Here is a 27759-nt window from a genome sequence, read left to right as displayed (position 1 = left end):
ATAGGAAAATAAAGTATTTAAATGCCGGTCCATAGTCAAAAGGCAGCAGGCAGGCAACCAGGCTCCTCTAATGCAATGTGGAGGATCTGAGCACCCAAGTTTTCCAAGCAGCGCTCAGATCCCTTCGGTAGAATGGAATCACCATTCGGGTGATAGCCCAACACAATTCCACAAGAAAAGAGGGAATGGCCGGTCTACTTTCGGGGGTTCCTGTACGAATGTTTCCGTTGTTTGCTAGTTCATTCCTCCTGAACGCCGTTCTCCTAACTGGTCCAGGGGAGCATTTGTCTGTGTTTGTACGTATGTGATGTTATCCATTATTCCACACAAGCTGCCGGGAAGCTGTGCACTCCGAACCACGAGAGCTGAATCAGTTCTCAGAGAGCCCCCTTCCCACCCGCTGCTGGCTGTAGATATCACCAGATTTCACATGGTCCATTTCACATGATACAAGTCGTTTTCAGTTTATTTCGAGAATTGTGTACTATTTGCGATAGATTATAATGTATACATAGCTCAGACAATGAATCCAGACAGAGCCATCACGTGAAACGGCTGTCAGGGATTACCCCATACTCGTTAATCTAGTACTTTGCTTTTTGTTCATTCTTGTTTTTCTCCCTCATTTGTACAGTGCTGCGTAGTATGTTAGTGCTTTATGAGTAATGCTGTCATGTGCTTGCAGATGTGCAGATGTGGACATGGTTGCCAAGCTCTGGGTCCCTCTCGGTGCCAGTAATTTGTACTCTGCGCTGCCATCTGTTTCTGTGACTTTGAGGATTGCAGTAATTGCTAACTAATGCTAATGCCAGCAGGGCATTTATTGTCATTTATTTTATTAGACAGACCCCCATCTCCGGTCAATGTGACGGTAACCCAGCTGAAGGCCAATTCTGCCACCGTGTCCTGGGACGTTCCTGAAGGAGATATCATAATAGGATATGCAATCTCCCAGCAGGTACAACTGAAACAGGGCCACAAAACATTGTAAATACATGCAGGAAAGCAAACAGGGCCACGAGACATTGTAAATACATGCAGGAAAGCAAACAGGGCCACGAGACATTGTAGTCACACACGGGAAAGCAAACAGGGCCACGAGACGTTGTAGTCACACACGGGAAAGCAAACAGGGCCACGAGACATTGTAATCACACACGGGAAAGCAAACAGGGCCATGAGACATTGTAATCACACACGGGAAAGCAAACAGGGCCACGAGACATTGTAATCACACACGGGAAAGCAAACAGGGCCATGAGACATTGTAATCACACACGGGAAAGCAAACAGGGCCACGAGACATTGTAATCACACACGGGAAAGCAAACAGGGCCACGAGACATTGTAATCAGACACGGGAAAGCAAACAGGGCCACGAGACATTGTAATCAGACACGGGAAAGCAAACAGGGCCACGAGACATTGTAATCACACACGGGAAAGCAAACAGGGCCACGAGACATTGTAATCACACACGGGAAAGCAAACAGGGCCACGAGACATTGTAATCAGACACGGGAAAGCAAACAGGGCCACGAGACATTGTAATCAGACACGGGAAAGCAAACAGGGCCACGAGACATTGTAATCACACACGGGAAAGCAAACAGGGCCACGAGACATTGTAATCACACATGGGAAAGCAAACAGGGCCACGAGACGTTGTAATCACATATGGGAAAGCAAACAGGGCCACGAGACATTGTAATCACACACGGGAAAGCAAACAGGGCCACGAGACATTGTAATCACACATGGGAAAGCAAACAGGGCCACGAGACGTTGTAATCACACATGGGAAAGCAAACAGGGCCATGAGACATTGTAATCACACATGGGAAAGCAAACAGGGCCACGAGACATTGTAATCACACACGGGAAAGCAAACAGGGCCACGAGACATTGTAATCAGACATGGGAAAGCAAACAGGGCCACGAGACATTGTAATCACACATGGGAAAGCAAACAGGGCCACGAGACGTTGTAAATACATGCAGGAAAGCAAACAGGGCCACAAGACATTGTAATCACACAGGGGAAAGCAAACAGGGCCACGAGACATTGTAATCACACACGGGAAAGCAAACAGGGCCACGAGACATTGTAATCACACACGGGAAAGCAAACAGGGCCACGAGACATTGTAATCACACACGGGAAAGCAAACAGGCCCACTTGACATTGTAATCACACACGGGAAAGCAAACAGGGCCACGAGACATTGTAATCACACACGGGAAAGCAAACAGGGCCACGAGACATTGTAATCACACACGGGAAAGCAAACAGGGCCACGAGACATTGTAATCACACACGGGAAAGCAAACAGGGCCACGAGACATTGTAATCACACACGGGAAAGCAAACAGGGCCACGAGACATTGTAATCACACACGGGAAAGCAAACAGGGCCACGAGACATTGTAATCACACATGGGAAAGCAAACAGGGCCACGAGACGTTGTAATCACACATGGGAAAGCAAACAGGGCCACGAGACATTGTAATCACACATGGTAAAGCAAACAGGGCCACGAGACATTGTAATCACACACGGGAAAGCAAACAGGGCCACGAGACATTGTAAATACATGCAGGAAAGCAAACAGGGCCACGAGACGTTGTAATCACACACGGGAAAGCAAACAGGGCCACGAGACATTGTAATCACACACGGGAAAGCAAACAGGGCCACGAGACATTGTAATCACACACGGGAAAGCAAACAGGGCCACGAGACATTGTAAATACATGCAGGAAAGCAAACAGGGCCACGAGACATTGTAATCACACAGGGGAAAGCAAACAGGGCCACGAGACATTGTAATCACACACGGGAAAGCAAACAGGGCCACGAGACATTGTAATCACACACGGGAAAGCAAACAGGGCTACGAGACATTGTAATCACACACGGGAAAGCAAACAGGGCTACGAGACATTGTAATCACACAGGGGAAAGCAAACCGGGCTACGAGACATTGTAATCACACAGGGGAAAGCAAACAGGGCCACGAGACATTGTAATCACACAGGGGAAAGCAAACAGGGCCACGAGACATTGTAATCACACACGGGAAAGCAAACAGGGCCACGAGACATTGTAATCACACACGGGAAAGCAAACAGGGCCACGAGACATTGTAATCACACACGGGAAAGCAAACAGGGCCACGAGACATTGTAATCACACATGGGAAAGCAAACAGGGCCACGAGACGTTGTAAATACATGCAGGAAAGCAAACAGGGCCACAAGACATTGTAATCACACAGGGGAAAGCAAACAGGGCCACGAGACATTGTAATCACACACGGGAAAGCAAACAGGGCCACGAGACATTGTAATCACACACGGGAAAGCAAACAGGGCCACGAGACGTTGTAATCACACACGGGAAAGCAAACAGGGCCACGAGACATTGTAATCACACACGGGAAAGCAAACAGGGCCACGAGACATTGTAATCACACACGGGAAAGCAAACAGGGCCACGAGACATTGTAATCACACACGGGAAAGCAAACAGGGCCACGAGACATTGTAATCACACACGGGAAAGCAAACAGGGCCACGAGACATTGTAATCACACACGGGAAAGCAAACAGGGCCACGAGACATTGTAATCACACATGGGAAAGCAAACAGGGCCACGAGACGTTGTAATCACACATGGGAAAGCAAACAGGGCCACGAGACATTGTAATCACACACGGGAAAGCAAACAGGGCCACGAGCCATTGTAAATACATGCAGGAAAGCAAACAGGGCCACGAGACGTTGTAATCACACACGGGAAAGCAAACAGGGCCACGAGACATTGTAATCACACACGGGAAAGCAAACAGGGCCACGAGACATTGTAAATACATGCAGGAAAGCAAACAGGGCCACGAGACATTGTAGTCACACACGGGAAAGCAAACAGGGCCACGAGACATTGTAATCACACACGGGAAAGCAAACAGGGCCACGAGACATTGTAATCACACACGGGAAAGCAAACAGGGCCACGAGACATTGTAATCACACACGGGAAAGCAAACAGGGCCACGAGACATTGTAATCACACACGGGAAAGCAAACAGGGCCACGAGACATTGTAATCACACACGGGAAAGCAAACAGGGCCACGAGACATTGTAATCACACACGGGAAAGCAAACAGGGCCACGTGACGTTGTAATCACACAGGGGAAAGCAAACAGGGCCACGAGACATTGTAATCACACAGGGGAAAGCAAACAGGGCCACGAGACATTGTAATCACACACGGGAAAGCAAACAGGGCCACGAGACATTGTAATCACACACGGGAAAGCAAACAGGGCCACGAGACATTGTAATCACACACGGGAAAGCAAACAGGGCCACGAGACATTGTAATCACACACGGGAAAGCAAACAGGGCCACGAGACATTGTAATCACACACGGGAAAGCAAACAGGGCCACGAGACATTGTAATCACACAGGGGAAAGCAAACAGGGCCACGAGACATTGTAATCAGACACGGGAAAGCAAACAGGGCCACGAGACATTGTAATCAGACACGGGAAAGCAAACAGGGCCACGAGACATTGTAATCACACACGGGAAAGCAAACAGGGCCATGAGACATTGTAATCACACAGGGGAAAGCAAACAGGGCCACGAGACATTGTAATCACACACGGGAAAGCAAACAGGGCCACGAGACATTGTAATCACACAGGGGAAAGCAAACAGGGCCACAAGACATTGTAATCACACACGGGAAAGCAAACAGGGCCACGAGACATTGTAATCACACACGGGAAAGCAAACAGGGCCACGAGACATTGTAATCACACACGGGAAAGCAAACAGGGCCACGAGACATTGTAATCAGACATGGGAAAGCAAACAGGGCCACGAGACATTGTAATCAGACACGGGAAAGCAAACAGGGCCACAAGATATTGTAAACATGTTCTTGGATACAATTACACACAATACATATTAATGAGAGTTTTATTGATGTGGAGCTCTGTGATACATTCACACACTACACATTACTGTGAGTTTTATTGATGTGGAGCTCTGTGATACCCTCATACACTGCACATTACTGTGAGTTTTATTGCTGTGGAGCTCTGTGATACACTCATACACTGCACATTACTGTGAGTTTTCTTGCTGTGGAGCTCTGTGATACACTCATACACACTGCACATTACTGTGAGTTTTATTGCTGTGGAGCTCTGTGATACACTCATACATACTGCACATTACTGTGAGTTTTCTTGCTGTGGAGCTCTGTGATACACTCACACACACTGCACATTACTGTGAGTTTTATTGCTGTGGAGCTCTGTGATACCCTCATACATACTGCACATTACTGTGAGTTTTATTGCTGTGGAGCTCTGCGATACACTCATACACACTGCACATTACTGTGAGTTTTATTGATGTGGAGCTCTGTGATACCCTCATACACTGCACATTACTGTGAGTTTTATTGCTGTGGAGCTCTGTGATACACTCATACACTGCACATTACTGTGAGTTTTCTTGCTGTGGAGCTCTGTGATACACTCATACACACTGCACATTACTGTGAGTTTTATTGCTGTGGAGCTCTGTGATACACTCATACATACTGCACATTACTGTGAGTTTTCTTGCTGTGGAGCTCTGTGATACACTCACACACACTGCACATTACTGTGAGTTTTATTGCTGTGGAGCTCTGTGATACCCTCATACATACTGCACATTACTGTGAGTTTTATTGCTGTGGAGCTCTGTGATACACTCAAACACTGCACATTCCTGTGAGTATTATTGCTGTGGAGCACTGTGATACCTTCATACACACTGCACATTCATGTGAGTTTTATTGCTGTGGAGCTCTGTGATACCCCCATACACTGCACATTACTGTGAGTTTTATTGCTGTGGAGCTCTATGATACTCATATACACTGCACATTACTGTGAGTTTTCTTGCTGTGGAGCTCTGTCATACCCTCATACATTGCACAATACTGTGAGTTTTATTACTGTGGAGCTGTGTGATACACTCATACACTGCACATTACTGTGAGTTTTAATGCTGTGGAGCTCTGTGATACTCTCATACACACTGCACATTACTGTGAGTTTCCTTGCTGTGGAGCTCTGTGATACACTCATACACTGCACATTACTGTGAGTTTTATTACTGTGGAGCTCTGTGATACATTCACACACTACACATTACTGTGAGTTTTATTGCTGTGGAGCTCTGTGATACTCATACACTGCACATTACTGTGAGTTTTCTTGCTGTGGAGCTCTGTTATACATTCACAGACTACACATTACTGTGGGTTTTCTTGCTGTGGAGCTCTGTTATACATTCACACACTACATATTACTGTGAGTTTTATTGCCGTGGAGCTCTGTGATATACTCATACACTGCACATTACTGTGAGTTTTCTTGCTGTGGAGCTCTGTGATACATTCACACACTACACATTACTGTGAGTTTTATTGTTATATCACCCTGCAGTGCAGTGGGAGACTTGCTCTCTCTGTATAGCAGTGTGGAGATTATTTTTCTGGATGTTTTATACTTTGCACAGAGACAGGATGGACAGATTCACCGGTTCATACGAGAGGTTAATACAACCAACCGTGCCTGCGTGCTCTGGGATCTGGAGGAAGATACGGATTATATCATTCAGGTCCAGTCTATCGGCTTGTACAGCGAGAGCCAAGCCAGTAAGAGAATCCACTTCCGTACTTTAAAGGAAACAGATCGTTTACCATCCAACAGCTCCAACCAAGGTATGGCTTAATATGTATCACTCCCTTCATTCGTTTTATCACTGATTTATTATGGACTCTGCTCTGTCCATAGTCCATCCACTGAATACTCTTCCATTCCTTTACACATGATGATTGATAGAACACACCGGACTCCCCATTCCTTTACAGACACTGATTGATAACACACTCCATTCCTTTACAGACACGGATTGATAACACACTCAATTCCTTTACAGACACTGATTGATAACACACTCCATTCCTTTACACACACTGATTGATAACACACTCCATTCCTTTACACACACTGATTGATAACACACTCCATTCCTTTACACACACTGATTGATAACACACTCCATTCCTTTACAGACACTGATTGATAACACACTCCATTCCTTTACAGACAATGATTAATAACACACTCCATTCCTTTACACACACTGATTGATAACACACTCCATTCCTTTACAGACACTGATTAATAACACACTCCATTCCTTTACAGACACTGATTAATAACACACTCCATTCCTTTACACACACTGATTAATAACACACTCCATTCCTTTACACACACTGATTAATAACACACTCCATTCCTTTACACACACTGATTAATAACACACTCCATTCCTTTACACACACTGATTAATAACACACTCCATTCCTTTACACACACTGATTAATAACACACTCCATTCCTTTACACACACTGATTAATAACACACTCCATTCCTTTACACACACTGATTGATAACACACTCCATTCCTTTACAGACACTGATTGATAACACACTCCATTCCTTTACAGACACTGATTGATAACACACTCCATTCCTTTACAGACACTGATTAATAACACATAGACAGTAACATCAGTCACCATATATACCGTCTATAGAGAGTAACATCAGTCACCATATATACAGTCTATAGAGAGTAACATCATTCACCGTATATACCGTCTATAGAGAGTAACATCAGTCACCATATATACCGTCTATAGAGAGTAACATCAATCACCATATATACTGTCTATAGACAGTAACACCAGTCACCATATATACTGCCCCTTCTTGGGAAGCAGCCCCTGGGAGCGTGGGTGGCTAGACCAGAGATCCTAGAATGGGAAGAACTGTGGCTCGACAACGCATACCAGGCGCTACAGTGGTTCAGTGTGTTCCCGAGATGGCTAAGTATGAATTCCCTGAGGGTGGGTATTACGATGGCCCTGGCCTATTCTGGGACAATATTGACGACGACGACGACGACTTCATAAATGCTACCGACTGAGATCTCTCTGCCAGCCCTACAGGGATGCTGGGCAGCCGGCCCAGATCCCTAACCACAGTGTGAGTTACAAGGAGAGGAGAGCATCGTCCTCCCTCCCGAGCGGCAGCGTACCTTGCACGGAGAGGAGACAACCAGTCAGTCTCTCTCCCCAGCGGCAGTGTGAGTTACAGGGAGAGGAGAGCATCGTCCTCCCTCCCCAGCGGCAGGGTACACACACTGATTAATAACACACCAGTCTCTCCATTCCATTACACACACTGAGTAATAACACACACCGGTCTCTCCATTCCTTTACACACACCGGTCTCTCCATTCCTTTACACACACTGAGTAATAACACACACCGGTCTCTCCATTCCTTTACACACACTGGCTAATAACACACACCGGTCTCTCCATTCCTTTACACACACCGGTCTCTCCATTCCTTTACACACACTGAGTAATAACACACACCGGTCTCTCCATTCCTTTACACACACCGGTCTCTCCATTCCTTTACACACACTGAGTAATAACACACACCGGTCTCTCCATTCCTTTACACACACCGGTCTCTCCATTCCTTTACACACACTGGCTAATAACACACACCGGTCTCTCCATTCCTTTACACACACCGGTCTCTCCATTCCTTTACACACACTGAGTAATAACACACACCGGTCTCTCCATTCCTTTACACACACCGGTCTCTCCATTCCTTTACACACACTGAGTAATAACACACACCGGTCTCTCCATTCCTTTACACACACCGGTCTCTCCATTCCTTTACACACACTGAGTAATAACACACACCGGTATCTCCATTCCTTTACACACACTGGCTAATAACACACACCGGTCTCTCCATTCCTTTACACACACTGAGTAATAACACACACCGGTCTCTCCATTCCTTTACACACACTGAGTAATAACACACACCGGTCTCTCCATTCCTTTACACACACTGGCTAATAACACACACCGGTCTCTCCATTCCTTTACACACACCGGTCTCTCCATTCCTTTACACACACTGGCTAATAACACACACCGGTCTCTCAATTCCTTTACACACACTGAGTAATAACACACCGGTCTCTCCATTCCTTTACACACACCGGTCTCTCCATTCCTTTACACACACTGAGTAATAACACACACCGGTCTCTCCATTCCTTTACACACACCGGTCTCTCCATTCCTTTAAACACACTGGCTAATAACACACACCGGTCTCTCCATTCCTTTACACACACTGGCTAATAACACACACCGGTCTCTCCATTCCTTTACACACACTGAGTAATAACACACACCGGTCTCTCCATTCCTTTACACACACCGGTCTCTCCATTCCTTTACACACACTGAGTAATAACACACACCGGTCTCTCCATTCCTTTACACACACCGGTCTCTCCATTCCTTTACACACACTGGCTAATAACACACACCGGTCTCTCCATTCCTTTACACACACTGGCTAATCACACACACCGGTCTCTCAATTCCTTTACACACACTGAGTAATAACACACCGGTCTCTCCATTCCTTTACACACACCGGTCTCTCCATTCCTTTACACACACTGAGTAATAACACACACCGGTCTCTCCATTCCTTTACACACACCGGTCTCTCCATTCCTTTACACACACTGGCTAATAACACACACCGGTCTCTCCATTCCTTTACACACACTGGCTAATAACACACACCGGTCTCTCCATTCCTTTACACACACTGAGTAATAACACACACCGGTCTCTCCATTCCTTTACACACACCGGTCTCTCCATTCCTTTACACACACTGAGTAATAACACACACCGGTCTCTCCATTCCTTTACACACACCGGTCTCTCCATTCCTTTACACACACTGGCTAATAACACACACCGATCTCTCAATTCCTTTACACACACTGAGTAATAACACACCGGTCTCTCCATTCCTTTACACACACTGAGTAATAACACACACCGGTCTCTCCATTCCTTTGCACACACCGGTCTCTCCATTCCTTTACACACACCGGTCTCTCCATTCCTTTACACACACCGGTCTCTCCATTACTTGACACACACTGGCTAATAACACACACCGGTCTCTCCATTCCTTTACACACACTGAGTAATAACACACACCGGTCTCTCCATTCCTTTACACACACCGGTCTCTCCATTCCTTTACACACACTGGCTAATAACACACACAGGTCTCTCCCTTCATTTAGACACACTGACTAATAACACACACCGGTCTCTCCATTCCTTTACACACACTGACTAATAACACACACCGGTCTCTCCATTACTTGACACACACTGGCTAATAACACACACAGGTCTCTCCCTTCATTTAGACACACTGACTAATAACACACACCGGTCTCTCCATTCTTTTACACACACTGGCTAATAACACACACCGGTCTCTCCATTCCTTGACACACACTGAGTAATAACACACACGGGTCTCTCCATTCTTTTACACACACGGGTCTCTCCATTCATTTACACACACTGAGTAATAACACACATGGGTCTCTCCATTCATTTACACACACTGAGTAATAACACACACAGGTCTCTCCATTCCTTTACACACACTGAGTAATAACACACATGGGTCTCTCCATTCCTTTACACACACTGGCTAATAACACACACCGGTCTCTCAATTCCTCTACACACACTGAGTAATAACACACCGGTCTCTCCATTCCTTTACACACACTGGCTTATAACACACACCGGTCTCTCCATTCCTTTACACACACTGAGTAATAACACACGGTTCTCTCCATTCCTTTACACACACTGAGTAATAACACACACCGGTCTCTCCATTCCTTTACACACACCGGTCTCTCCATTCCTTTACACACACTGGCTAATAACACACACCGGTCTCTCCATTCCTTTACACACACTGGCTAATAACACACACCGGTCTCTCCATTACTTGACACACACTGGCTAATAACACACACCGGTCTCTCCATTCCTTTACACACACTGGCTAATAACACACACAGGTCTCTCCCTTCATTTAGACACACTGACTAATAACACACACCGGTCTCTCCATTCCTTTACACACACTGAGTAATAACACACATGGGTCTCTCCATTCCTTTACACACACTGGCTAATAACACACACCGGTCTCTCCATTCCTTTACACACACTGGCTAATAACACACACAGGTCTCTCCCTTCATTTAGACACACTGACTAATAACACACACCGGTCTCTCCATTCCTTTACACACACTGAGTAATAACACACATGGGTCTCTCCATTCCTTTACACACACTGGCTAATAACACACACCGGTCTCTCCATTCCTTTACACACACTGGCTAATAACACACACAGGTCTCTCCCTTCATTTAGACACACTGACTAATAACACACACCGGTCTCTCCATTCCTTTACACACACTGAGTAATAACACACATGGGTCTCTCCATTCCTTTACACACACTGGCTAATAACACACACCGGTCTCTCAATTCCTTTACACACACTGGCTAATAACACACACCGGTCTCTCAATTCCTTTACACACACTGAGTAATAACACACCGGTCTCTCCATTCCTTTACACACACTGGCTTATAACACACACCGGTCTCTTCATTCCTTTACACACACTGAGTAATAACACACGGTTCTCTCCATTCCTTTACACACACTGAGTAATAACACACACCGGTCTCCCCATTCCTTTACACACACCTGTCTCTCCATTCCTTTACACACATTGGCTAATAACACACACCGGTCTCTCCATTCCTTTACACACACTGGCTAATAACACACACCGGTCTCTCCATTACTTGACACACACTGGCTAATAACACACACCGGTCTCTCCATTCTTTTACACACACTGACTAATAACACACACCGGTCTCTCCATTACTTGACACACACTGGCTAATAACACACACAGGTCTCTCCCTTCATTTAGACACACTGGCTAATAACACACACCGGTCTCTCCATTCCTTGACACACACTGGCTAATAACACACACCGGTCTCTCCATTACTTGACACACACTGGCTAATAACACACACCGGTCTCTCCATTCCTTGACACACACTGGCTAATAACACACACCGGTCTCTCCATACCCATGACAGTATTATTAATCATGTTGGTCTGTGTGCAGGTAAGTGTACTCTCTTTTTCTTCGACAGGAGATATCACTGTGCAAGGTGTGGACAAAGAACGCCAGTTGGAAACTGGAGAAATCATTATCATTGTGGCTGTGCTACTCATGTGGGCAGGTAACATCAAAATCACCATATATACCATCTATAGAGAGTAACATCAATCACTGTATATACAGTCTATAGACAGTAACATCAATCACCATATATACCGTCTATAGAGAGTAACATCAATCACCGTATATACCGTCTATAGAGAGTAACATCAATCACCGTATATACCGTCTATAGAGAGTAACATCAATCACCGTATATACCGTCTATAGAGAGTAACATCAATCACTGTATATACAGTCTATAGAGAGTAACATCAATCACCATATATACCGTCTATAGAGAGTAACATCAATCACCATATATACTGTTTATAGAGAGTAACATCAATCACCATATATACAGTCTATAGACAGTAACATCAATCACCATATATACCGTCTATAGAGAGTAACATCAATCACCATATATACCGTCTATAGAGAGTAACATCAAACACCGTATATACCGTCTATAGAGAGTAACATCAATCACCATATATACTGTCTATAGAGAGTAACATCAGTCACCATATATACCGTCTATAGAGAGTAACATCAATCACCATATATACTGTCTATAGACAGTAACATCAATCACCATATATACTGTCTATAGACAGTAACATCAATCACCATATATACCGTCTATAGACAGTAACATCAATCACCATATATACCGTCTATAGAGAGTAACATCAATCACTGTATATACAGTCTATAGAGAGTAACATCAATCACTGTATATACAGTCTATAGAGAGTAACATCAATCACTGTATATACAGTCTATAGAGAGTAACATCAATCACCATATATACCGTCTATAGAGAGTAACATCAATCACCATTGTGGCAAACCTAGCCACTTCTGAACTATATTCATTGCAGGTTGTCCGTAGGCTGAATGTATAACGTGTCCCGTTGACTGTATGTGTATTGTACTGTGACCGTTCGCATGCTGGCAGCCGTATGCCGCCAGCATACAAAGCATTCGTACGACGAAACACGGCTATCCTGGCCATTCGCCGTACGAATGTGGACTCCCCAGGTAGACCACACATTCACAGGTCGTGTGGCACCAATTAACCGATTGCAACATTGTTGCAATCGGTAATTAAGGGCTCTCCTAGGTGGCCGTCGATCCACTACCGACCATGCGGCCATCTTGGATCCTTTGTCTCTGCAGCGGTGTTCGGTCGTCGAGAGCCTGGAACTGAAAACGGCTACTCAGTGATCCGAACACCGCTGGACTTCCAGAGCGTTCGGGAGTACCGCGTTCGGTACATTATGTGTCCCGTACTTATTCGGTACTTTTAAACTCACCTTGATGTTTAAATGTATTATGTGCGGCGTTCGGTCAATTCAGCTGGGATCGGAGCGGTATTCTCACAAAGTGTGCGCCCCGACCCCAGCTATCTACCGAACGTTCGGTTATTCTAAAGTACCGAATATTACGGGAATTATGTATTTTAATGTCAATTGTCGGTTTTGCTGCACGAGGGGATAATCCACTTAATCGTCCATTTTAGTGGGAGTATCCTTCTCGTGCAGCGATGCCTGTTGGGAAAGTCACAATGCATGTTGGGAGAAATCCCCTGGAATATCTGTATGGAAACCCCTTGCATGGGGAACTGCATAAATACGCTGCTTGTGAATAAACCGAGTTAGTTGACTCCCAAACTGTGTTTCGTCCGGTTATTGGGAGGATTGGGGATATTGCCTTGCTTTCTACTCTGACTGTGGATTTCCTGAAGATACCAACGGATATCGTGGACTAATATACTGCATTCCGTTACAATTGGTGGCAAGCGACGGGATCCGAACCTTACAGCCGAAAAGCAGCGTTCGTGTAAACTGGAACTACCGAACAAGGAAAGCAAGGGCAATTCGTATGGAGATTGATTATACCATACTGAAACGACAGACTTTAAAAGAACTATTGGAAGCCAGGGGTAAGATAGCCAGCAACAAATCTAAGGCTGTGCTGATCGCAGAACTGATGGAGGGAGACCAAGCCCGCAGCGCTACACCCCCACCAGCCGTGGAAGAGACCCCATTCCAAAAAGAGCTACGGACCAGGTTGGCGTTCCTACCACAACCATTACCGCTGGAAATAATGACCGTGATGATATCGGATGTACAGGATTATCTGATGGCAACCAGCACACCAGCAACACCGCCTAGGGCAGAGTCTGTTACTGCCTCCACCTACGGACAGGTAAAGCCCAAAGTCCCACATCACGCATTTAAAGCGTTTTGTGAAGAAAAGGACGAAATCGATGGGTATTTGCAGGACTTTGAGCGGCTGTGCGATTTGCACGATTTGGAACCCGCCACATGGGTGCCGCTGCTGGCAGGCAAATTATCGGGTAGGGCAGCTGAAGCCTACCGTGCTGTAGCCCGAGAGGACAGCAAAGATTACCCTAAGGTAAAGAGGGCGATCTTAGAGAGGTATGCTATTACCCCAGAGGCGTACCGGCGGAAATTCCGGGGCTTGCGCAAGCCTGAGAAAGATTCACATGCAGAATGGGCGCACAAGCTGGACCAAGCCTCACTAGGCTGGATACAGGCCAGCAACGCTACAAACATGGAGGAGTTGAGGCAGTTAATGCTGCTGGAACAGTTTTTTAATGGTTTGTCCCCGGAAGCACAAGAATGGGTGAGGGACCGTAAACCACTCACCCTACCCGAAGCCGCTAAATTGGCGGATCAGCATTTTGATGCCAGGAGGCATCACGGTGCCCAAAATAAGACTCTCCCTCGGATTACAGGGACGCCCAATAATTTTATCCCTACCAGCCCCACCGTACCCCTGCACCGGCCAGCACTGAATACTCCACCACCCCCCTCCCGATACAACGGCCGGGCTAACATTCAGTGTCACACCTGCAAACAGTGGGGGCACATTTCTCGAGAGTGCACCCAAAACAGGAGCCGGCAAGCTTGGAATCAAGTGCGACAAAATTTGGCACCCAGGGCTGCTGCGCACCATTACCAGGTAGCCCCCGCCACCCAAGAATTGCTGAGTGCTCAAATTGAGGAGCCTCTAGGGGTGCTACATGAGGTAATGTCGGTCCGGGCCACCGACAACCGACAACATCACCGTCAGCTAGTAACCCTAGAGGGGAAGGAGGTACAAGGGCTCCGGGATTCAGGAGCCACTCTAACTTTGGTTGCACCACATTTGGTACCAGGCGCAACCCACACTGGCGGCTCAGTGGCAGTACGGGTGGCAGGGCGAGCAGTATACCGGCTACCCACTGCCAAGGTTCATTTGGATTGGGGTGTGGGAGAGGGAACTGTGGAAGTGGGGCTGATGCAGAATTTACCTGCAGATGTTGTGCTGGGGAATGACTTGGGCCAAATGACTTCCGCTTTTATTCCCCAGGCTCCGTACCAGGAGGCACACCCCGTAACCACCCGACAACAGGCTCGCACCACGGCTACACCGATACACTCTGAGGCTCAGGTAAGAGACCCTGTTCCCCAACTGACCCCCATGTCCTGGGATACCCCGACGACTTTTGCGACCGAAGTCCAGACCGATCCCACCCTCCAAGTATATAGGGACAGGGCACAAACAGACCAAGCAGGGCTAGAGGGGGAGCGGTTCATCTGGGAGAAAGAGTTGCTATACCGTGTCACGGCAAAAGATGTGGGGGGGTCTGTCACCTTAACTAATAAACAGCTAGTGGTACCCCAGAAATATAGACAGGAGCTGCTGAGAATTGCGCATGACATTCCCTTGTCAGGACACCTAGGGATGACCCGTACCCGATACCGTTTGACCCATGCCTTCTTCTGGCCCGGGATCTCTCAGGATGTGCGCCAGTATTGCACCTCCTGCGACGTCTGCCAGCGTGTAGGTAAACGAGGGGATCGCCACAAGGCCAGGCTATGTCCCCTACCCATCATTGCAGAACCCTTCAGCCGAGTAGCGGTGGATATCGTAGGGCCCTTGCCAAAACCCAGTCCCTCTGGCAAAAGATATATCCTAACTATAGTGGACTACGCCACCAGGTACCCCGAAGCTGTAGCTCTCTCTAATATCCACGCTGAGACCGTAGCGGAAGCCTTAATGAAGGTATTTTCCCGAGTAGGGTTTCCCCAAGAGATCATCTCAGACCGAGGTACCCAATTTACGGCCGAAGTTACCCAACATCTGTGGAAGGTGTGTGGCATTAAGCCAATAGTTAATTCCGCCTACCACCCCCAGTCCAATGGGCTATGTGAGCGGTTCAACGGGACGCTGAAGCAGATGCTTCGGACGTTCGGGGAGACCCACAAAGACTGGGAGAGGTTTCTGCCTCACTTACTCTTTGCTTATAGAGAGGTTCCCCAGGAGTCAACAGGATTCTCCCCGTTTGAGCTACTATTTGGGAGGAGGGTGCGGGGACCCTTGAATTTGATTAGGGAACACTGGGAGGGGGAGAGTCCCACTAACAAAACCCCTATCATATCATACGTCCTGGAGTTCAGGGACCGTCTGGAGGCGCTAACTCAGGCTGTACACACCAACCTCCAGGCGGCCCAGCAACGCCAGCGACGCTGGTACGATAGAGGAGCCAGGGACCGCAGCTTTCAGGTGGGACAGAAGGTCTTGATCTTAAAGCCCGTCCGCACCGATAAGCTGCAGGCCATCTGGCAAGGCCCATACCAGGTAGTGGAGCAGCGATGCGACACTACCTATGTGATCGGCCCCTGCTCAGGGGTAGGGAAGAGATGCATGCTCCACGTGAACATGCTCAAACCCTACCATGAGAGGATCGAGGATGTGACGGCAATCTGTGCCTCCTCCTTAGAGGATCAGGAGAACCTACCCTTACCTGACCTACTAGAACCCGAGGAACAGATAGAGCCTTCCCGGGGAGTCCAGCTGGGGGAGCGGCTAAGCCCCCAGGAGCGTGCCCAGGTACAGGCGCTGATTGTAGCCAAAGGGACTACCTTCTCCAATTTACCTGGGTACACTCCGTTAGCCACCCACCGAGTAGAGACCCCGGGACAGCTACCTATGCGCCAGGCTCCATATAGGGTTCCGGAATCAGTCCGTACCCATATGAAAGCCGAACTAGACGAAATGCTGCAGCTAGGGGTTATCGAACCCTCCGATAGCCCCTGGGCATCGCCGGTAGTCCTGGTACCTAAAAAGGATGGCACCACCCGATTCTGTGTCGACTACCGGAGGCTAAATGACAAAACGGTGTCTGATGCCTACCCGATGCCCCGGATAGACGAGCTGTTCGATAAGATGGCACGGGGCCAGTACCTCACTACCATTGATTTGTGTAAGGGGTACTGGCAGATTCCTCTAGCCGATGACGCCATCCCCAAGTCGGCGTTTGTCACCCCGTTTGGCCTGTACCAATTCAAGGTCATGCCTTTCGGGATGAAAAACGCTCCGGCTACCTTTCAGCGGATGGTAGATCGGCTACTGGACGGTTTTCAGGAGTATGCCTGTGCCTATCTAGATGATATAGCCATCTTTAGCCAGACCTGGGAAGACCACCTACACCACATCGGGGCGATCCTAGATCGCATTGGGGAGGCTGGGTTAACCCTAAAACCTAGCAAGTGCCACATAGGTATGGCCGAGGTACAGTATCTGGGCCACCGTGTAGGATGTGGGCAGCAGAGGCCTGAGCCAGCCAAGATTGAGGCCGTAGCAAAGTGGCCTACCCCCAGGACTAAGACCCAGGTGCTGGCGTTCTTAGGGACGGCAGGCTATTACAGGAAGTTTGTCCCCGACTATAGCACCCTGGCCAAACCCCTAACGGACCTGACCAAAAAGAACCTTCCCCGACTGGTTGTCTGGGCCCCAGAGTGTGAGCAGGCATTCCAACAACTCAAGACTGCTCTCACTAATGCTCCTGTGTTAACTGCTCCTGATCCAACTAAAAGATTTCTTGTTCACACAGACGCTTCCATGTTTGGATTGGGGGCAGTACTGAGCCAAGTGGGAGCCGATGGCGGAGAACACCCCGTAGCCTATCTAAGCCGCAAGCTACTACCCCGGGAAGTGAGCTACGCCGCCATCGAGAAAGAATGCCTGGCCGTGGTGTGGGCCCTTAAAAAGTTGCAGCCATATCTGTACGGACAACCTTTTTCCTTACTCACAGATCACAACCCGTTAGTGTGGCTAAACCGTGTGTCTGGAGACAATGCCAGGCTGCTGCGCTGGAGCTTGGCGCTGCAGCCCTTTGACTTTACTATCCATTACCGGCCAGGAAAACAAAACGGTAACGCTGACGGGTTATCCAGACAGACTGAACTCGAGAAGTGATCTGTGAGTACTCTCCCGGACATCCCCAAGCCGATCCGTTGGGATCAGACTGTGTATGCCGGCTTGGTTCTGGGGGAGCATTGTGGCAAACCTAGCCACTTCTGAACTATATTCATTGCAGGTTGTCCGTAGGCTGAATGTATAACGTGTCCCGTTGACTGTATGTGTATTGTACTGTGACCGTTCGCATGCTGGCAGCCGTATGCCGCCAGCATACAAAGCATTCGTACGACGAAACACGGCTATCCTGGCCATTCGCCATACGAATGTGGACTCCCCAGGTAGACCACACATTCACAGGTCGTGTGGCACCAATTAACCGATTGCAACATTGTTGCAATCGGTAATTAAGGGCTCTCCTAGGTGGCCACTACCGACCATGCGGCGGTCGGCCATCTTGGATCCTTTGTCTCTGCAGCGGTGTTCGGTCGTCGAGAGCCTGAAACTGAAAACGGCTACTCAGTGATCCGAACACCGCTGGACTTCCAGAGCGTTCGGGAGTACCGCGTTCGGTACATTATGTGTCCCGTACTTATTCGGTACTTTTAAACTCACCTTGATGTTTAAATGTATTATGTGCGGCGTTCGGTCAATTCAGCTGGGATCGGAGCGGTATTCTCACAAAGTGTGCGCCCCGACCCCAGCTATCTACCGAACGTTCGGTTATTCTAAAGTACCGAATATTACGGGAATTATGTATTTTAATGTCAATTGTCGGTTTTGCTGCACGAGGGGATAATCCACTTAATCGTCCATTTTAGTGGGAGAATCCTTCTCGTGCAGCGATGCCTGTTGGGAAAGTCACAATGCATGTTGGGAGAAATCCCCTGGAATATCTGTATGGAAACCCCTTGCATGGGGAACTGCATAAATACGCTGCTTGTGAATAAACCGAGTTAGTTGACTCCCAAACTGTGTTTCGTCCGGTTATTGGGAGGATTGGGGATATTGCCTTGCTTTCTACTCTGACTGTGGATTTCCTGAAGATACCAACGGATATCGTGGACTAATATACTGCATTCCGTTACAACCATATATACCGTCTATAGAGAGTAACATCAATCACCATATATACCGTCTATAGACAGTAACATCAATCACCATATATACCGTCTATAGACAGTAACATCAATCACCATATATACCGTCTATAGAGAGTAACATCAGTCACCATATATACCGTCTATAGAGAGTAACATCAATCACCATATATACTGTCTATAGAGAGTAACATCAGTCACCATATATACCGTCTATAGAGAGTAACATCAATCACCATATATAACGTCTATAGAGAGTAACATCAATCACCATATATACCGTCTATAGAGAGTAACATAAATCACTGTGTATATCATAGGCGTGCACACGGGGTGTGCCGGGTATGCCTGGGCACACCCTAATCCCCGCGGCACGCCTATGGATTGAGACTGGCAGTGGAGATCTCAGAGTCTCCCCTGTCGGCTCATGCAGAGCCGGCGCTATCTCACGCAAAGATCTCGCTCACCGGCCCACAGCAGCATGGAGGGAGGCAGGAGAGGACCCGTGGAGCTCTAGCCAGCAGCTCCGCCGGATTCCTCTCGCAAGATTTGAGCGTTGTCACGGCAATGCTCAGATCTCGCGATAGTGAACTCTAGCCCCACAGGCTAGAGTTCACTCTCCACTGGACCACCAGGGATGTCAGCAGCACGGTCCCCCCTCCCTACATAAGGTAAGAAGGGAGGGGGGATATTAACTAATCTGCCCCCACCTCCACCATCATCCAAACATACAGCACACAAACAGCACCCACACACACATAGCACCTACACACATACAGCACCCACCCACCCTCACACACACAGTACACCAACAGCACCCTCACAAACACACACACACAGCACCCTCACACACAGCGCACTAACAGCACCCTCACAAACACACACAGCACACTCACACACAAACAGCACCCTCACACACAGCACACTAACAGCACCCTCACAAACACACAACACCCACACACAGCACACACACAGAACCCTCACACAGCACACTAACAGGACCCTAACAAACACACACACACACAAACACCCTCACACACACACACAGCACACTACCAGCACCCTCACACACAGAACACAAACAGCACCCTCACACACTACCAGCACCCTCACAGACATCACACTAACCGCACCCTTACACACACAGCACCCTTACACACACAGCACACTCACACAAACAACCACAACAGCCTTTGTTTGAACTATATGGACACACTCTGACCAAAGCTAAATTCATGTTATACATACGACTACTGTTAACCAGGCTCGGCCTAAACCCAAATCAATTTTCAGGTCACTCTTTCCGTATAGGGGCAGCATCTTCGGCTTCCGCTAACCACATACCCGTTCATATTATTAAGGCTATGGGATGCTGGAAATCCTCCGCCTACACGCTTTACATACCTAATCCCGTTAAAGAATTAAGACAAGCTTTTTGTGACTTATCTCAATAAATTAAGTTGTTAAAGATTTACGTTTTCTGGTAATTTCTTTTTGCCCACTTTTATTACAGGTCTACTGCTTTGTCGGTTCCGGCACACCACAACCGACTGGTGCTAACTTATGGTTTATGTTTATAATATGCTAAGATTTCTCTGTTCAGCTATATTGCCCCGACTACAAATTTGAAGGCTTGGCCTGTAGTTGTGGGAGGGGCTTGGTTCCCCTTTAAAAGGGCTGCCAATCCACTCCCACCTTACCGTTGCTGGTCTGGCGAGTCAACCCTCCCACCACTCCCTCTATGCACAACACCATCTAAGGTGGGCCCACTTTTATTACAGGACTACTGCTTTGTCGGTTCCGGCACACCACAACCGACTGGTGCTAACTTATGGTTTTATGTTTATAATATGCTAAGATTTCTCTGTTCGGCTATATTGCCCCGACTACAAATATGTATGTATGTGTGTAAATATTTATATATACATATTTATATATATATAGGTATACACATATATATATATATATATATATACACACACACATACATAAATATACATGCGGCGTGTGTTTGTGCTTTACGGTGCACACCCTAATGCAATAGGCTATGGTATATATACTGTCTATAGAGAGAAGCATCAATCATTGTGTATACTGTCTATAGAGAGTAACATCAATCACCGTATATACCGTCTATAGGGAGTAACATCAATCACCGTATATACCAGCTATAGAGAGTGTAGCGGAGAGCTGATATTCCACAGGTTATCTCCACTCAAGATCCCAGTGAGGCTCAGGAACAAGTATTAAAAATCCATAAGGCAATAATTACAGCAGGCAAGACAATCCGATAATATCCCAATATAAATCCCAATGACTGGACGACACACAGCATCAGGAGCAGAACTCAACTTTTAATCACTCAACCTTCTTTTAAAGCTTTCTCCCATGCAAGGGAGGGATTTACAGTAATTAAACAATACACCAATTATACATGAGTTGCCATCCACAGTTCCCCTGGTTTTCTGGATGTATCCCTAAACATAGGGGTACCTCTTTAAATATTACACCCCCTGGTAGCCCTGATCTGGGTGAGACACATATCCAAAAATCATCCAGATCGGACCAGGGGTTCGGGAAATTCCTGGAGGTAATAAAAAGACCAACTGCGCTGGAGTTAACAGCCGAAAGGGGTTTCATACATTTTGGCCCTGCGGTCGGTCACAGAAAAGTGGAATAAAATACATGAATGGCTTGGGTTATGGAGACTGGGGAGGATTGGGGTAAACCCCCTTGTTCGTGGGGTTCTTTCTACCGAACGGGGAGCCGTTCGGTAGTTCCTACACGAATTGATGGCCGTGTGGAGGTCTCAACGGTGTTTGCCTAACCGAGTGTCCAATTTGGGTTCCAGACACTCGACGGCAAAACACCGCTGTTCGGGAGTTTAAGATGGCCGCCGCCACGTGTTCGTCTCCCGAATGGCGGCCACCCAGAGGACAAAGCACACACTGCACGGATTGCCAATTACCCGTTTGCAACATCGCAACATTGTTGCGAACGGTAATTGGAGGCACACTTATTCCTGGGGTGGTCTGATTGTTCGGTAGTTTCACTCGCATACTAACTGGAGTGATTTTACCGAACAATCAGACGAATGCGGCATACACTTTACATGCATATAGCAAAATGTAACCGAACACATATGAATATACAGAAGTCTGAGGACAGCCCAATGCCATCCGCTACAGAGAGTAACATCATTCACCGTATATACCGTCTATAGACAGTAACATCAATCGCTGTATATATACCGTTTATAGAGAGTAATGTTAATCATTGTATATACTGTCTATAGAGAGTAACATCAATTACTGTATATACCATCTATAGAGAGTAACATCAATCACCATATATACCGTCTATACACAGTAACATCTGTCACTGTATATATACTGCCTATAGAGAGTAATGTCAATCACTGTATATATCGTCTGTAGAGTAATGTCAAATACTGTATATACCGTCTATAGAGAGTAACTTCAACAATTTAAAGACTATTTATTATGTTAGTATTCAGACACTGGTGTTGTATTGAGGTTGTTTCTTTTTCGTCTCATGCAGCGGTTATCGCTCTCTTCTGCCGACAGTATGACATCATTAAAGACAATGATTCCAATAACAATAAGGAGAAAGCCAAAGCATCATCAGAGCAGAGCACGCCAGAGCGGCAGACAGGAGGGCTACTGCGAAAGGTGAAATAAGGATATACAGGGTGAGGGTGCAGTGGGATAGATGGGGTAAGTTATAGTACGGGGTGAGGGGGCAGTGAGATAGATGGGGTAAGTTATAGTACGGGGTGAGGGGGCAGTGAGATAGATGGGGTAAGTTATAGTACGGGGTGAGGGGGCAGTGAGATACATGGGGTAAGTTATAGTACGGGGTGAGGGGGCAGTGAGATAGATGGGGTAAGTTATAGTACGGGGTGAGGGGGCAGTGAGATGGGGTAAGTTATAGGCCGGGGTGAGGGGGCAGTGAGATAGATGGGGTAAGTTATAGTACGGGGTGAGGGGGCAGTGAGATAGATGGGGTAAGTTATAGTATGGGGTAAGTTATAGTACGGGGTAAGGGGGCAGTGGGATAGATGAGATTAATTATAGTACAGGGTGAGGGGGAGTGAGATTGATGGGGTACGTTATAGTATGGGGTGAGGGGGCAGTGAGATGGGGTAAGTTATAGTGTAGGGTGAGAGGGCAGTGAGATGGGGTTAGTTATAGTATGGGGTGAGGGGGCAGTGAAATAGATGGGGTAAGTTATAGTACAGGGGGAGTGGGCAGTGAGATAGATGGGGTAAGTTCTAGTATGGGGTGAGGGGGCAGTGAGATAGATGGGGTAAGTTATAGTACGGGGTGAGGGGGCCGTGAGATAGATGGGGTAAGTTACAGTATGGGGTGAGGGGGCAGTGGGATAGATGAGATTTGCCTCCTCAAGTCGGTATTACAGGGTAAGGGGGCAGTGAGATAGATGGGGTAAGTTATAGTATGGGGTGAGTGGGCAGTGGGATAGATGGGGTAAGTTATAGTACAAGGTGAGGGGGCAGTGGGATAGATGGAGTTAATTATAGTGAGATAGATGAGGTAAGTTATAGTACGGTTCGATGGGGTAAGTTATAGTGTAGGGGGAGGGTGCAGTGAGATAGACGGGGTACGTTATAGTATGGGGTGAGGGGGCAGTGAGATAGATGGAGTAAGGTTTTGTACAGGGTGAGAGGGCAGAGAGATAGATGGGGTTAGTTATAGTATGGGGTGAGGGCGCAGTGGGATAGATGGGGTAAGTTATAGTACAGGGTAAGGGGGCAGTGGGATAGATGGAGTTAATTATAGTGAGATAGATTAGATAAGTTATAGTACGGTTTGAGGGGGCAGTGAGATGGGGTAAGTTATAGTACGGAGTGAGGGGTCAGTGAGATGGGGTAAGTTATAGTACGGAGTGAGGGGGCAGTGAGATGGGGTAAGTTATAGTACGGAGTGAGGGGTCAGTGTGATGGGGTAAGTTATAGTACGGTTTGAGGGGGCAGTGAGATGGGGTAAGTTATAGTACGGAGTGAGGGGTCAGTGAGATAGATGGGGTTAGTTATAGGTACAGTGTGAGGGGGCAGTGGGATATGAGAATGCATGTGTACATGACCATAGGTGTGCGCAGCCTATTGTATAAGGGTGTGCACCCTAAAGCACAAATACACACGCCGCGTATATATATATATATATATATATATATATATATATATATGTTAAATATATATATATATATATATATATACACACACACACATACACACCCATATACTGCTGTGTGTGTGTGTGTGTAGGCGCTGTGTGTGTGTGTAGGCGCTGTGTGTGTGTGTAGGCGCTGTGTGTGTGTGTAGGCGCTGTGTGTGTGTGTAAGGGCGCTGTGTGTGTAAGGGCGCTGTGTGTGTAAGGGCTATGTGTGTAAGGAGCACTGTGCGTGTAAGGGTGTGTGTGTGTGTAAGGGTGCTGCGTGTGTGTGATGGCGCTGTGTGTGTGAGGGCGGTGTGTGTGTAAGGGCGCTCCCGGCGCTGTATGTGTGTGTAAGGGTGCTGTGTGTGTGTGTAAGGGTGCTGTGTGTGTGTGTAAGGGTGCTGTGTGTGTGTGTAAGGGTGCTGTGTGTGTGTGTAAGGGTGCTATTAGTGTGTATGTGTAAGGGTGATGTGTGTGTGTGTATGTGTAAGGGTGATGTGTGTGTGTGTATGTGTAAGGGTGATGTGTGTGTGTGTAAGTGTAAGGGTGCTGTTAGTGTGTATATGTGAGGGTGGTGTGTGTGTGTGTGTGTGTGTAAGGGTGCTGTTAGTGTGTATATGTGAGGGTGGTGTGTGTGTGTGTAAGGGTGCTGTTAGTGTGTATGTGTAAGGGTGATGTGTGTGTGTGTAAGGGTGCTGTTAGTGTGTATATGTGAGGGTGATGTGTGTGTATGAGGGCGCTGTATGTGTGTGTAAGGGCGCTGTATGTGTGTGTAAGGGTGCTGTGTGTGTGTAAGGGTGCTGTGTGTGTGTAAGGGTGCTGTTAGTGTGTGTGTGTGTAAGGATGCTGTGTGTAAGGGTGCTGTTAGTGTGTATATGTGAGGGTATTGTTAGTGTGTGGGTGCTGTGTGTGTAAGGGCGCTGTATGTGTGTGTAAGGGTGCTGTGTGTGTGTGTGTGTGTGTGTGTAAGGGTGCTGTTAGTGTGTATATGTGAGGGTATTGTTAGTGTGTGTGTGTGTGTGTGTGTGGGTGCTGTGTGTGTAAGGGCGCTGTATGTGTGTGTAAGGGTGCTGTGTGTGTGTGTGTAAGGGTGCTGTTAGTGTGTATATGTGTGTAAGGATGCTGTGTGTAAGGGTGCTGTTAGTGTGTATATGTGAGGGTATTGTTAGTGTGTGTGTGTGTGTGTGTAAGGGTGATGTGTGTGTGTGTAAGGGTGCTGTTAGTGTGTATGTGTAAGGGTGCTGTGTGTGTGCTGTATGTGTGAGGGTGCTGTGTGTGTAGATGCTGTGTGTGGGGGGTGCTGTTTGTGTGCTGTATGTGAGTGCTGTGTGTGTGTGCTGTATGTTTGGGGGATTGTGTGTATTGTGTGGGGGCCATTTAGTAAATATCCCCCCTCCCTTCTTACCTTATGTAGGGAGGGGGGACCTTGCTGCTGCTGCCTTCCCTGGTGGTCCAGTGGAGGTGTGGCTTAATATCCCCCCTCCCTTCTTACATTATGCCTGGGAGGGGGGATCCTTTCTGGTGCTACCATCCCTGATGATCCAGTGGAGAGGTAACTGCGGCTACGCTCATAATCCCGCCAGAGGACCCGGCGGAGCTGCTGGCAAGAGCTCCCCGGGTCCTCTCCTGCCTCCCTGCCTGTGGGTTGGTGGGGAGGGAGGCTGAGAGCAAAGCCGCTCTGCATTAGCCGACAGGGGGGATCCTGAGATCTCCCCTGCCGGTCTCAATACATAGGCGTGCCGCGGGATTAGGGTGTGCCCAGGCACACCCGGCACACCCCGTGCGCACGCCTATGTACATGACTAAATTTGGTTAATCAATGTTTATAGTATGTTAATTGATAGCATTTATGTGTTATCTATTTTCTGAGCTCTCGTGTAATGTGAGATTTCTCTCTCTAGAAGAAGACACCATCGGTTAACATCATAGAAGTATAAGATAGCTGTGTCTGCGCTACAGGGTAACTTTCTCCCCCACACGATGACAAGGGATCTGGACCCCCACTGTACCAGACGGACAAGAGCAGCACCTATAACCGAAGACATCTTATAGCAATACCACTAGAACTCTGCGGAGAATACTCAAGGGCTCATCCACCCCATCCTCAAAAACCACCACAGAGATCTCCCGTTCCGTGGGAGGCCTGAACTACAGCATGGTGAAAGCATGTGCATGTCCTTATTAATAGGATAGAGGAGCCGGTGAGGAGTCCACGATACTGCATACACATGCTATCAGCTGTCACCACACTGTGTCAAGGGATGCTGGTATAACAGGTCACCGAACCTTGGGGCTGGGTGAAGGAGATTACTCTTTTCAAATTCTAAATTTTTCAGGTGTTTTTCACAACATTAACCAGATAAAATTCCTGGTGTTGCCTACTGCGCATGGACAAGGACATGGTGGAGTATGTAGGAACATCTATCTCATCATTTTTCAAACCCTTATTTGATATTAATTCTTGGATTTGAAGCTATTCACGCTGTTAGGGTTTAGATCCACCAACATGGATTTCTCTCCTGCCGGCAAATCTGCCTTAACATGCATTAGAAGAGGAACAATATTACATGATGTTATTATATCTATGTGATGTGTGTAATTTTCTCAAACATGGCTGTTTATGAATGTTGTTGGATATTGCTGAATTTATAATGTGTTTGTGTGAGAATTATTATTCCGTGAATGTGATACAGAATGTGTGCTGTATGTGACGTGCCTTGTGTGTGTGTGTTGCTGATAAAGCTATTATTACATGCTTGGACCCTGCAATCTGTATGTGTATGAGTGACTGCTTGTGTATGATTCACGTTTGACACAATGCTTTATATGGTCTGTGTTGGAGTCAATGCTTCATCAACTAAATGGATGTGGAATGTATGACTGCGTGATAGT

General features: G+C 47.2%; 1 protein-coding gene across 4 annotated transcripts in view; it reads left to right on the top strand.

Annotated features, from left to right (window-relative positions):
- Window positions 1-27188, top strand: part of FNDC4 (fibronectin type III domain containing 4) — a 56067-nt gene extending 28879 nt beyond the window's left edge. Inside the window, exons 3-7 of one of the 4 annotated variants that reach the window (XM_063440753.1) lie at window positions 843-958; window positions 6597-6801; window positions 12287-12376; window positions 23234-23364; window positions 26769-27188. In XM_063440753.1, the coding sequence (XP_063296823.1) occupies window positions 843-958; window positions 6597-6801; window positions 12287-12376; window positions 23234-23364; window positions 26769-26804 (578 nt within the window). In that variant the 3' untranslated portion in view covers window positions 26805-27188. Of the gene's footprint in view, window positions 1-815; window positions 959-6596; window positions 6802-12286; window positions 12377-23233; window positions 23365-26768 lie in introns of all 4 variants that reach the window. The other 3 variants (XM_063440752.1, XM_063440751.1, XM_063440754.1) reach the window with 3 other exon arrangements.
- The last annotated feature ends 571 nt before the right edge of the window (window positions 27189-27759 follow it).

The sequence above is a fragment of the Pelobates fuscus genome, chromosome 2 (genome assembly GCF_036172605.1).
Source record: "Pelobates fuscus isolate aPelFus1 chromosome 2, aPelFus1.pri, whole genome shotgun sequence".
NCBI lineage: Eukaryota > Metazoa > Chordata > Amphibia > Anura > Pelobatidae > Pelobates > Pelobates fuscus.
This window is presented reverse-complemented; position numbering and strand designations above follow the sequence as displayed.